The sequence below is a fragment of the Cottoperca gobio genome, chromosome 6 (genome assembly GCF_900634415.1).
Source record: "Cottoperca gobio chromosome 6, fCotGob3.1, whole genome shotgun sequence".
NCBI classification, from domain to species: domain Eukaryota; kingdom Metazoa; phylum Chordata; class Actinopteri; order Perciformes; family Bovichtidae; genus Cottoperca; species Cottoperca gobio.
The window spans coordinates 12,650,400-12,661,638 of NC_041360.1; the positions used below are offsets into that span (position 1 = coordinate 12,650,400).

Here is an 11,239-nt window from a genome sequence, read left to right on the forward strand (position 1 = left end):
AGTTAGCTGCTTTTAAAAAAACAAAAATGCAACACGATGAAACAAAGTTAAAATAAAAGTAAAAATGATACAATATTGACCACATCTCGGCCCATTCCACTGCTCCAGGGGCCCCAACCCCCTCCCAAAAATGATTGTGTGACATAGGACACCCTTTCCCCCCCCTAAACGTGCTTGTCAAAGCAGCAGTTGGCAAAAGCTTGGCGAAAGCCAGGTGAGTAGATGGTAAACCTCTGCCCATGCATTCTAACAGTAGTAAGTAAGGACAAAGACGAGTAATTTCATTACTAGTGTTGTTCCTTTACAATATATTCACGTTTATTTTGCAATATATATATTTATATATATATATATATATATTTAAGACTGTGTCCTTTAAATGTAAATAAAGTAGGAAGAGGCAGAACATGAGGAGTTGTGTTCACACTTGATTTCCACTTGTTGGGCTGCTCTACACTTCATTTCATTTCATTTCTTCCAGCATAAAGTCTGGTCCATGACTTGGCTGCAAAGTGGAAAAAAACAAATATGAACATGAGTCACATACATTTGAACAATAAGGCTTTTTTAATTTATTCTTTTATAGACAGCCTGTGTTAAGACATGTTTATCGTAATGACCCTACCTACTACAATATCAAACACAAAAATCCACCTCAAAATGGAAGGTAAATCGTACATGTTTGTACCCGTGTATTTATGCAGGATATTCCTATGATCCGAATGAGGGGGAAAGGGAGCACTAAGCAAGAGCTACATGAAAAGTGTAATAAACCCTTCTTTGAACGCAGCCAGATCATAGATCTCACCTGTTTCTATGGCTTCAACTTCATTGGACTTCCACTTCTCTGCAACGTCATTTGCAAGAGGATCATCAGGGTTGGGTGCACTTAGTAATGCCTGGATTGATAGCAACACTGTGCGAATCTGCAGAGCTGGTGACCATTTATCTGAAAAAATTAAACACAGGGATTAATGAGAATAAAATTGAAACCAAGAAAAGCAGAGTGACAATAGAGTGTTTAAAGCTGCAGGAGCAATGAAGAGACGGTGCTGATATGCAGTAGACGTGGCACAAAGCTCCAGTTAGGGAGCACAAATGTAAGAGGCCCTTGATCCTTTGAGCAAGATGAAATTGCCAAATCCCTCACTTCATTCACAGGCCAAACATCAGAGGACAGAATACATACAGGCTTTTCCTACAGTAACAAGCCTGACACATACAGAACATGGAAAAAGAAACATTTTCTGTCAGTTGAAAACATGTCCTTTAAGGTAAAGCCCAACGTAAAGCACACACAGCTAGCCAAGCATAAACTGTGACATTACAGAGTATTGACTTACCTTTCAAAATGTCTAGACATATTCTCCCCAACTTGTCTACATTGGGATGATATATTTTGGTCATGAAGCGTACTTTAGGAGCCGCCATGGGATATTCTTCTGGTAAAAAGAGCTCCAGTTTAAATGTGCCGCCCTCAAAAGGTGAGTCCTGAGGTCCAGAAATGACCACATGAAAGTAGCGGGCGTTGCCTTCATCTGGCTCTGCCCTGATGCCTGGGACAGGCTCTGCAATCAAACGTTGAGTTTCCTGGTACAGAAAAAGTAAGAAAGAAATTAACTTAAATAATATTACACTACCATAATCATTTCATGCAGAGATGTGTGTGCAAGGAGGAATGCTTCTTAACTCTATATTTTAGTAGAGGGATGCAACTCCTAGTGTTAAAGTAGGACAGGGGCACGAAGACATGATTGCACAAGGTGAAACAACGTGAAAATAGTTTGAGGTTTAAAAGAGTTGCAACTTAGTTTCTCTGAAACGCTTTGCAGATAGTGTCCTACTCAATTTGCAGTGTAGGCAGTTGTAATGGAAATTGTCATATGTCCATGTTAAATTCTTATTGTTTAATAGTTAGTTCAATGAACTTCTGTCTCGCCCTGCATGTCTGTGACTTTATTTGCATTCCAACCCTATTCTCCCCGTGCCTCCTTTCAGATGGGCAAAGTCTTCTTTAGCTCCACGCGTCAAACTCGATCATTGTATCTTAGCTAGACTGAAGGTCATCGTAACAAACAGAATGTCTACAGTTGTATTCTTGTAGCTATCTAACACCTGCCACTGTCTGAATCCTCCACCCCCTCCCTTCTCTACTCACTGACTTTTTGGGTCAACTGTGTAAATCTTGCACCCCTCCTTCTCCTGACTGTCTGTAAAATACATGAACACAGTTTGATCGGGGTTCTTCCTCACCCAGACTGCTTGCACTCTGTACAAGTGTTGAACCTTCTTTGCGCAAATAAATATTCCAAAGAATATTTCAAGAATCTTCATTTCAGTATTCTAGACTTCACTGGTCATTTGTATAAAGACTTAATTCAAACTTTCCACCACACAGTTGTTACCGATACTGGATCAGCAACTTTTCCTGCAGGATATTCCGCCGTTGAATCAGGCTTTCACCGCCTGAAAGGTCGTGCGCGCATCTGCGTTTCTAGAACAGCCAATATAATCCTCTCCCTTTGAAATAACCCGTTATTGGCCAATGTTTTCAGTCATCGGCTAGATTTTTTAATTTCTGAAATCAGAGCCAAGAAGAGGTGCAGCAGTGTAGTTTCCTCTCAGGCTACTTGTGCTACAATATGCTGGAATGTTATTATCGCATTTGTGCCCAAACCTGCCAGATTTAGGTGAAACATCTTTAGGGTTTCTTATTTTATATTAGTAAAATATATAAACATATTTAATAAAGCCATTGCCTGCACCTGAGAGTTGCAAAACAAGTTGTGAGTCACTATTATTCTCACTCCAGAGATGGCTTGCTTGGCTTTTATCCATTAACACAGAAGGGAGGGTGGCTTTGACTGCAGTATTGGCTAAATGCTGAATCTCTGTGCACTATGCAACAGTTTTTTTGAGGTGACACTGACTCAGCAGACTATTACTTTCATTCTCATCAGCCACTGCAGCAAGGCTTCTCTCAACTCAGTGGCAGCCAAGTGACCTACAGAACACACCTTTACTGTGAAAGAGGAGCAGGTATCTGATATGTCTTGTGGTGTGCATGAAACAACACGAGTGACACACCTGATAGATGCGTTCAACAACAGCAGCGTGATACCGGAAGTACAATGGAATTAGACGTCATAGCAGTGGTATGTTGTTATACAACGGCTATGAACCATTTAGATTGCTTAATTTGAGCTAGTGTTTTATGATCTCCATTCTCCAAACTGTAATGATACTCCTTCTTATTTTCCCCAATCTAAAAACACAGTTTTGTGCCTGTTTGAAACGTAGCCGTGTGTAATAAATTCATCACGCCTGAAAACAACAGATGAACTATGGATGAAACAAAAACATCAAATAAAGCTGTTCCAACAACCGCCACTCTTGTTTTTGGCGTTCCTTTCCTGAATGCAACTGGGAGTGGGATTCCTGAAATGTTTCAGATAACCCACAGACAAAACCATGCAGTGAAAACACAGACGGGAGAGGGGCTCCCAGTCCCAGTCACACGCTCTGAGGGCTCAAGGGCTCCGTCCGCTAAGTACTGTTCCCAGCACTTCCACCTTTTCCCACCAACACTAGTCTGCGGTCTGCTGACTTACCCACCTGTGCATCCTTCTTTTAAACACCATCCATGTTCCTATTAGGGCTCGGCAATATAGCCAAAATATTCTAGCCAGATATAGGCCATTTCACATCTCCATAATGATATATATGACTATATAACATGTTTCCTGGTAATTCAATAAAAACATCGACTATATGAAATAACAACGTGGTGGCATCTAGTTTTGTATACTCCTGTGTGAATTAGATACTTGACAAATGAAAAGTATTTTGTCATTTAATTAAGAACTTTAGTGCAAAAAGACCAACAGTTTCAAGTGAAATGACAGAGATAACAAAATTATATTAATTCTAGCTATATACACTGACTATGTGTACATGCATACGAACAGAGAGTAATCTCATTAAGACAATAGTTGGATTTTTCTACACTGAGGTATTCCCATAAGCAGAATTATTGGATTTAGACTTTATAAAATAGGTGAAGGCACGCAGGAATTAAACAATAAAGATGACTGAATGAGTGAGTGAGTGAATGAATGAATTCCTGCATACTGCTGTTGAAAAACAATTAATATTAACCAACATTTGGGTTCAAGTTGACCTTTCCACATATTCTTCACCATTATTCTGCAGAGATACCCCGTCCTGAACTGTATGCACTATTGTATTCTGGGGTAATGGAGCTTAAAAAGGTTGAAGGTTGCAAGTTGGAGTCCAGTTTGTTTATCCCATTGAACTCAGTGGTAATGTAAAGTGTGCTGTCAAAAACAAACGCGCAATCTTCAAACAAATTTTCCTCAAAATATTTCACATCAGATTTTCTGAGAAATTTGAGTTAGTATGTGCTCGTCTTTAATAAATTTAGACGACCTGATTGTGTATCATGATATCTCAAAAAATGACAATCATGACAAAATGACTCCTTAAAAGACGACAAATTATTATATTGGATTATTACACGGCCCAGGTCCTATGTTTTCTTAATAAAACTCAATACAGGCTAAGCACTAACCCTTTACAAATTATAAGCTGTAGGCTAATTCCAGTGAATATGGTTAATATACACAGAATGAATGTACCGGTAATTGCAAATCCACAAAATTACAGTGAGGTTACTGCAAAGGTTCCCCAAAGAAAAAGTGGCTTCTGTAAGGCATGTCTATTAAGAAACTGTAAAAATGAGGAATCAACTAAATAGTCGGTTGTCAAAAAGAAGACTGGTGAGCTTTTCTGTGTTTCATAAGATTTTAAATGACATATTTGGGGATTTGTGGCTGCTGGTCAGTGGAAGCAGTTTCAACACTTCACCCTGGTCTCTGGGAACTTAAAGGACCAGTGTGTAGGATGTAGGAGGATCTATTGGCAGAAATAGAATAGAATATTCCAAAATGATGAATAATGGTTTTACAAGTGTTTAATTACCTGAACATTTGAATTGTTGTGTTTGCATTCCCAGAGAATGAGCCCTGCATATCTACATAGGGTGTGGGTAGTCTTCCACGCAGTCCGCCATGTTGCAAACCAAACACTGGCTCAAAAGAGGGCCTTTCGCATTATTACATTACTTGAAGGCCACCGTAGTTCTCCGACACACTTGAAAAAGGAGGGGCCACTAAATCCTACACACTGAACCTTTACAGTTCTTGTTTTTGTAATGTTATAGACCAAACGATTAACACACACAGACAAGCAGTTTGCCAAGTATTCAGAGCTCCTCTCAAAACGTAGTCTGTATCGAAATGTCATAGAGAACAAAATGCAGCTAAATTATTGTTTTGATCATTACTGTTGGAACCATACAGTTTCACTGAATACAATGGCTGTCATGATGAAATGTACTCCTGTAATTTGCCTTTAAGTAGTGTAATTATGGATTTGCATTTGGGAGGTGCAGGAAATAAAACTATTCTTTCAAGCAGGAAGTCTCCTGACAGATGTCAACCGACAGTGAACACTGCATCATATTGTTCAAGGCAGGGGATCATGTAACTAACTTAATAGCATCTTTAGTATCTTATGTTGAGCAAACCATCTTTGGTTATATGGCCAACATCACCGACTGATTATGCCCCATAGAGTCAGGGGCAAAAGTCTGCACTGGAGATGATTTCTGTTCAAAGTATCAAACGTTTCAGCCATACTACTTTGTTAGGTAAATACTAGCTAACGTTAGCTTACCACATTTATGTATAATATAATGGTACTAACGTTTAACTGCTAGCTAGCTAATGACAAACTTAAGAACTTCACTAAATCAAAAGGCCAAACTGTGTCAAAGCAAAAGACTACAAGAGAAAAACATCCCATCTGAGCTAAATGCATGTATGCTTAAATGAAACCAGGCGAGTTTAAACTTGTTCCTGTTTTTTTATTTTTTATAAATCATACACAAAAACAAAGCAAACCAGCTAGCCGGAGTTAGCATGGTTAGCTTGTTAGCCAGAAATTCAGTCAGCACCACCATCTGAACAGTAGCAATTTGAGAACACTGTTGTGCTTGAAAAGTACATTTATAAAATATAATCCCGGCACACAGCACATTTATCCGCCATTTTCACAAAGCGTTTATGTATTTTTAACCCGTAGTGTCTCGGTGTAGGCTATTTTGGCACAGGAATTAAACGGAAGTTACTTTAGCAAACTAACATTAGCGAGCTGGATGCTAACGTTAGCACACAAAACCGTTAACCAGGCATCGGGAGTTTAGACAGTGTACTGTACAGTTTCGACCATGACAGAACAGTAACATATGAGGATGTTTAAAGTGGGAAATGATTACCTTAAGGATCCTGCGGGGCAGTCCTGCCATCTTGTCTTAAATGCGGGGTTTTAGCTCTCTGTGCCTCCTCTGTCGTTGGCATTGACAGCAAACACACGTCTTCCGGGTTCACTGCGTCATGACAGTGGATGTGGCTGATAGAGCAAGGCAGTAATTCATGTGATGTACATATATTATAGAAACATTTATCAATAAAAAGGATAAATATATACCAACAGATACATCAGATTAATCATCAGATATTGATTGGAAATCAATTTGGGCTTTAAAAAACAAATATTTGTCACAAAGTCAGAGAAACAGATTTAAGATTATACATTTAATTTAGCCTACCTAACAAACCCATTTCTAAATAAATATATTAATGACACTTTTTTGTGATATTGGCAGAGAAAACAATACATTTATTTTATGAATTTATTTCTGTGAAAGGTTTTCAAACTAATGTGGAATATGTATTTAAAATGCTGTGCAGGACGAAGATTAATTTAGAGAAAATGATATTGGCAGAAGTCATTTGTTAATTTTACATCTTCTCATTTGGAATACAACACTCTTTATAAATAATCTACATGGACATGGACAACAAACCATTTTAAAGTGAATTCTTCTTATTTAGACTTCATGGTTTTGTCAGACTTTGTATGAACCAAAGAAAGCATGAGAGCAGACTGTAACCGCTCACAAATTACAATAATATATCTACAATCATATAACATTAAACTAATGTTACAATCATTTATTCTTATTTGAATAATCAAAAAATATATTTTACAGCTAATATTTATTTCTGCCCAAGTATACTTAGACTATTACTGTGATAAATTAAGAATTTGAAAGAAATTGAATTTGAGTTGTCACTTAACCCTCAATCATTTCATTATAGTGCAGTTTATGCATTTCAGCACCTGAGAAGCAGAACTCTAAAATTACCTTGGCCACTGACATTAATATGGCAGTGCATTGTTTGGCAACTTCATTCATTTTCAACATGAACTTCTTCAGGACCATTTTTAAATCTAAATTGTCTGCTTGGTTTGTAATCAAACTTTTCTCTGATGTTGAAAAACCAAACATTGTGTCCCACAGCTACTCCATCTTTCTTAGCCAAAACAAAGTGGGAATTAGACCCAACACTTCCACAAACCAATAAGGCTGTAGGTACAACTGCATTTTCACTTTTCTGCACTGCAGGCTGAATGGGAGCTATAGATTGGAGGGGACTCGGAGCTCCTCCTCCTGACATGCCTGTATGGACAGAGGCTTTGTCCCTTTGGGTGCCAGGCCTGTTACATGGGCATTAGCAGTGCAGCAAACTAAGAGGAACTTTATTTAAAAATCTGTCTAAGAAGATGAAGTCCAGCATGCATCTTCTGTCCCAACATGGCCCAACAGGTTTGTTTGATATTTCTGTTGTTTACTCTTTAGATCATGGAGTCTGTGTGTAGACGCATAAGTGGACTAAGAATGTATGTATGATCTGTTTTTCATTTGTTTTAACAGGATTATACTAAATTATATTTGTCTCCTTTTTGTCATAACTATAGGTGATTCTCGGTTCTAGTTCATTGTATTCACACTCTGTTTGAATTATTGCTGCACAAAAATGGCTTCTTTTTAAATAAGATTATATTTTGTAACACTGTAGATTCTTCTGAAATGTTAAAAGGTTAGTCTTTTGCCAGCTCACTCATTTCCTGACACTGATCTTGACTTTTCCACCACAGTTTACTACTGAATAGCTATCAATAGTGTTTTGTAAAATATATATATTACAAGCAACAGGGCAAACTGCCAGGTGTAAAATCTTAGCATAGTTACTTCTCATGTTTGTAGCCTTATAGGTGCAAGGTTTCTGTTCATTTAGAGTGATCATGGAAGCTTATCAGACCAATCGGAGCTTGTGGGATTTCAAATTCATCTATTTCTTTATGTGTGTGCAAACATTATAAAATATGATAGTAATAATCTTAACCTTTTTAAAGATAGATAATCATTTTATATCTAAATCTGAATCTGATTATGGCATGCTCTCCAATTTACCTTTATCTCTAATAAAGGTAAAATGGCAGGATTTCAGGAATGTAAACAAATGAAGTCGCTTAAAAAATATTCAAAAAGCTACAATTTTGATAATATTCACATAGTGATAACTGATTTTCTGCAACTTATCTAAGTAATATCTTTTAGCATTCTGCCATGCCCCACCTAACCGATCCTCCAAAGTTTCCATTGTTCAACACACACAGGAGCAGATGAACCAGCACCTAATCTAGTCCCTTCTCTCAGTGCACAGAGAGAACAGACAATATCAGCCACATTACAGGGGCTGCTGCTCCCACAGAGCGCCTGATTTGAGTCGCAAGATCTATCTTGACAGGGCGTAGCCAGACTACCTTATCAACTTGGAGTATTTTATATAGAGGCATTATTGACTTAAGTCTCAAAAGTGTTTTTTGTTTTTTTCACTTTGATATTGAAGCAACATTGTAAGCCCTCATCACAGGTTATGAGTTGTGAGCGGTTCAACTAAACAGATTTTTAGTTCTTTTCGATTTGTTTGATTTCTATAATTCTTTAGACCTGAAATATATACATGTATAGTATTTTGCAAGATATAAAATATAGAAAATCCAGAGAGAAGAAAACTACTTTACTAAAATACTTTTTTTCACCTTATACTTAAAGGAAAAAAGCTATCTGGCTCTGTCTAAGAGTGAAAACATCTGCCTATCAACACCTGGCGGAAAGATATAAGAGATAGACAAGATATAACGCGTTGATTGATTGTTCTGGCATGCTGACTTTGATACCATTGGACAGGGCAAGGCTAGCTGTTTCCCCTTTTTTTCCAGTCTTTGTGCTGAGCTAAGCTGCTGGCTGTAAATATTTATTTTAAGGACAATCTTGTGAATTATCTTGGGATCTTTAGGGTTCCTGACCACCGCATGTTACAAAACTGGACTTTGACTTTGTACAGTAAAAACATCTCCAACATCTAACTCACTAATGTTTTCTTAATTTTCTTCTAATTATGTTTGCAATATGTAATTTCTTTCTTCTTCTTTTTTAATTGTTTTTTTTAGCTCAGTGGAGCGCACACTGCTACCTGGTATGTATATTCATCATGATTGCCTGCTCTAGAACAGCTTCACCCCTTCACGCCCCTCCAGTGACGACAGGTCTCCGCTCTGCTTTCTCTGCCACACGAACCAACAGCGTTGTGGGAGGCAAGCAGAAGGCGGTGATCTTCAACAGGCTCATGGTCAACATTGGAGGGGATTTCAACCCAGACACTGGTCACTTCCGGTGCCGCGTACCTGGGGCTTACTACTTCTCCTTCTCTGTGGGGAAATTTCCAAAGAAAATGCTTTCTGTGATACTGGTGAAGAATGGAGAGGAGGTGCAGGCTATAGCGTATGATGACTACCGCAAGAAAGGGAGGAAAGTTCAAAGCCAAAGCCTAATGATCAGTTTGAAGGAAATGGACACAGTGTGGCTGCTTTTACAGCAGAGTCCTCAATATGCTTTGTACAGCAATGCTGGCCCTTACATCAGCTTCTCTGGTTACCTTGTCTATCCTAACATATCCCCAACTGGCTACGTCAGCAACCATCTGTCCACATCAGGGCTGTCTTACCCAAACTGCCCCCCTCAAGCTGACCCGTTGGCCAGAGGTCACACATCAGAGCAACAGCGGTCTGCCTTCTCTGTGGCACGGACCTCCACACTCATGGGTCAGAATATGAGGCAGCAGGACAAGACACCTCTGACCTTTGATGTGGAATACGTCAACATTGGGGGACATTTCAACAAAACCTCAGGCCTGTTCACATGCCACTTCCCAGGTGCTTACTTCTTTGCCTTCACTGTGGGAAAACACCCTCGTAAGGCTGTTTCCGTGAAGCTGATGACCGGGAAGGGCGAGGTGCAGGCGATGGTGTTTGATGAGGACACGTCAAAGAGAAGGGAGATGCAAAGTCAGAGCTTGCTGCTGTCTCTCCGCCGGGGCGACAGTGTGTGGCTGTACAGTCAGCAGGATGAGCGTTATGCTGTCTACAGTAACCAGGGGAGGTACACCACTTTTTCTGGCTTCTTGGTTTATCTTGAAGCAGAGACACTCACACCTCCCACCACACAGGACAGAACTCACCTCTAAATGTCTTTACCCTTCATAACACAATCTGTTGTTTTTGTAGAAAATCTGTAGATGATTTCTATGTGGATGGAGCAGAAAAAGAATGTGTGGTCAGTATAGTATAACTACTTTACTGCTTTGTTTGTTTGCTTTTTGTTTATCTTCTCTATAATGTAACTCCGGGGATAATATTTGTTGCCAAATGACTCCACAAGATGGTGCTGTGATACAACTATGGACATTAACCAGCATGCAACATGGGTATTTGTGTCCTTTAAGTGCAATTAGCTGTAAGGCATCACAAAAAGAATATTTGTGTTTATATAACAACTTGTTAATTCAGTAATACAATTGGGTTTGGTTCACAGACATATTTACTTTTATTGTATTCAAATGTTTTATAAAGCAGTTTTTTAAATGTAAAAAATAGTATTGTATGCTAAGGAGTAACGTGTAAATGATGTATAGTTTATCATAATCTACTCACTGTAAAAATGAGATTTAGAAATCATGGTCATGTGAGTGTGGATAGTCATGTTATGGAAGTTTTATATTGTAGATATATCTGTATCTCTTATGATATTTTTTGTGCATTTCAAGAAACTAAATAAATTCAATCACTGCAATGATTTCAAAAGGTCTTGTTTCTTCTAATGCTAATGACTCAATCCGTTGCATTGAGTCTGTTAGTTAAATGAATGTTGTCTTTACTGAAATGCAAAGTTAGCTGCTATAACTGATGA

General features: G+C 38.5%; 2 protein-coding genes across 2 annotated transcripts; one reads left to right on the forward strand and one right to left on the reverse strand.

The window, feature by feature from the left end:
* Positions 1 to 296: 296 nt before the first annotated feature.
* Positions 297 to 6,497, reverse strand: ube2na (ubiquitin-conjugating enzyme E2Na). The gene is made up of 4 exons (XM_029434403.1): positions 6,359 to 6,497; positions 1,344 to 1,590; positions 809 to 949; positions 297 to 505 (listed from the first exon to the last, which is right to left on the reverse strand). The coding sequence occupies exons 1-4, from the start codon at positions 6,386 to 6,388 to the stop codon at positions 459 to 461; spliced, it is 465 nt and encodes a 154-aa protein (XP_029290263.1). The 5' UTR covers positions 6,389 to 6,497; the 3' UTR covers positions 297 to 458.
* A 1,125-nt stretch (positions 6,498 to 7,622) lies between these two features.
* c1qtnf13 (C1q and TNF related 13) lies at positions 7,623 to 11,116 on the forward strand. Its single transcript, XM_029434333.1, has 2 exons — positions 7,623 to 7,753; positions 9,445 to 11,116. Exons 1-2 carry the CDS (start codon positions 7,711 to 7,713, stop codon positions 10,515 to 10,517), a joined length of 1,116 nt encoding a protein of 371 aa, XP_029290193.1. The 5' UTR covers positions 7,623 to 7,710; the 3' UTR covers positions 10,518 to 11,116.
* The last annotated feature ends 123 nt before the right edge of the window (positions 11,117 to 11,239 follow it).

Coding starts and splice junctions, on each gene's coding strand:
- ube2na (XM_029434403.1), bottom strand. CDS start 6,388: ATGGCAGGACTGCCCCGCAGGATCCTTAAG. Junction 950..1,343: donor ATGTCTAGACATTTTGAAAG/GTAAGTCAATAC, acceptor TAATTTTTTCAG/ATAAATGGTCACCAGCTCTG. Junction 506..808: donor AGTTGAAGCCATAGAAACAG/GTGAGATCTATG, acceptor TCCACTTTGCAG/CCAAGTCATGGACCAGACTT.
- c1qtnf13 (XM_029434333.1), top strand. CDS start 7,711: ATGAAGTCCAGCATGCATCTTCTGTCCCAACATGGCCCAACAG. Junction 7,754..9,444: donor GTCCCAACATGGCCCAACAG/GTTTGTTTGATA, acceptor TGTTTTTTTTAG/CTCAGTGGAGCGCACACTGC.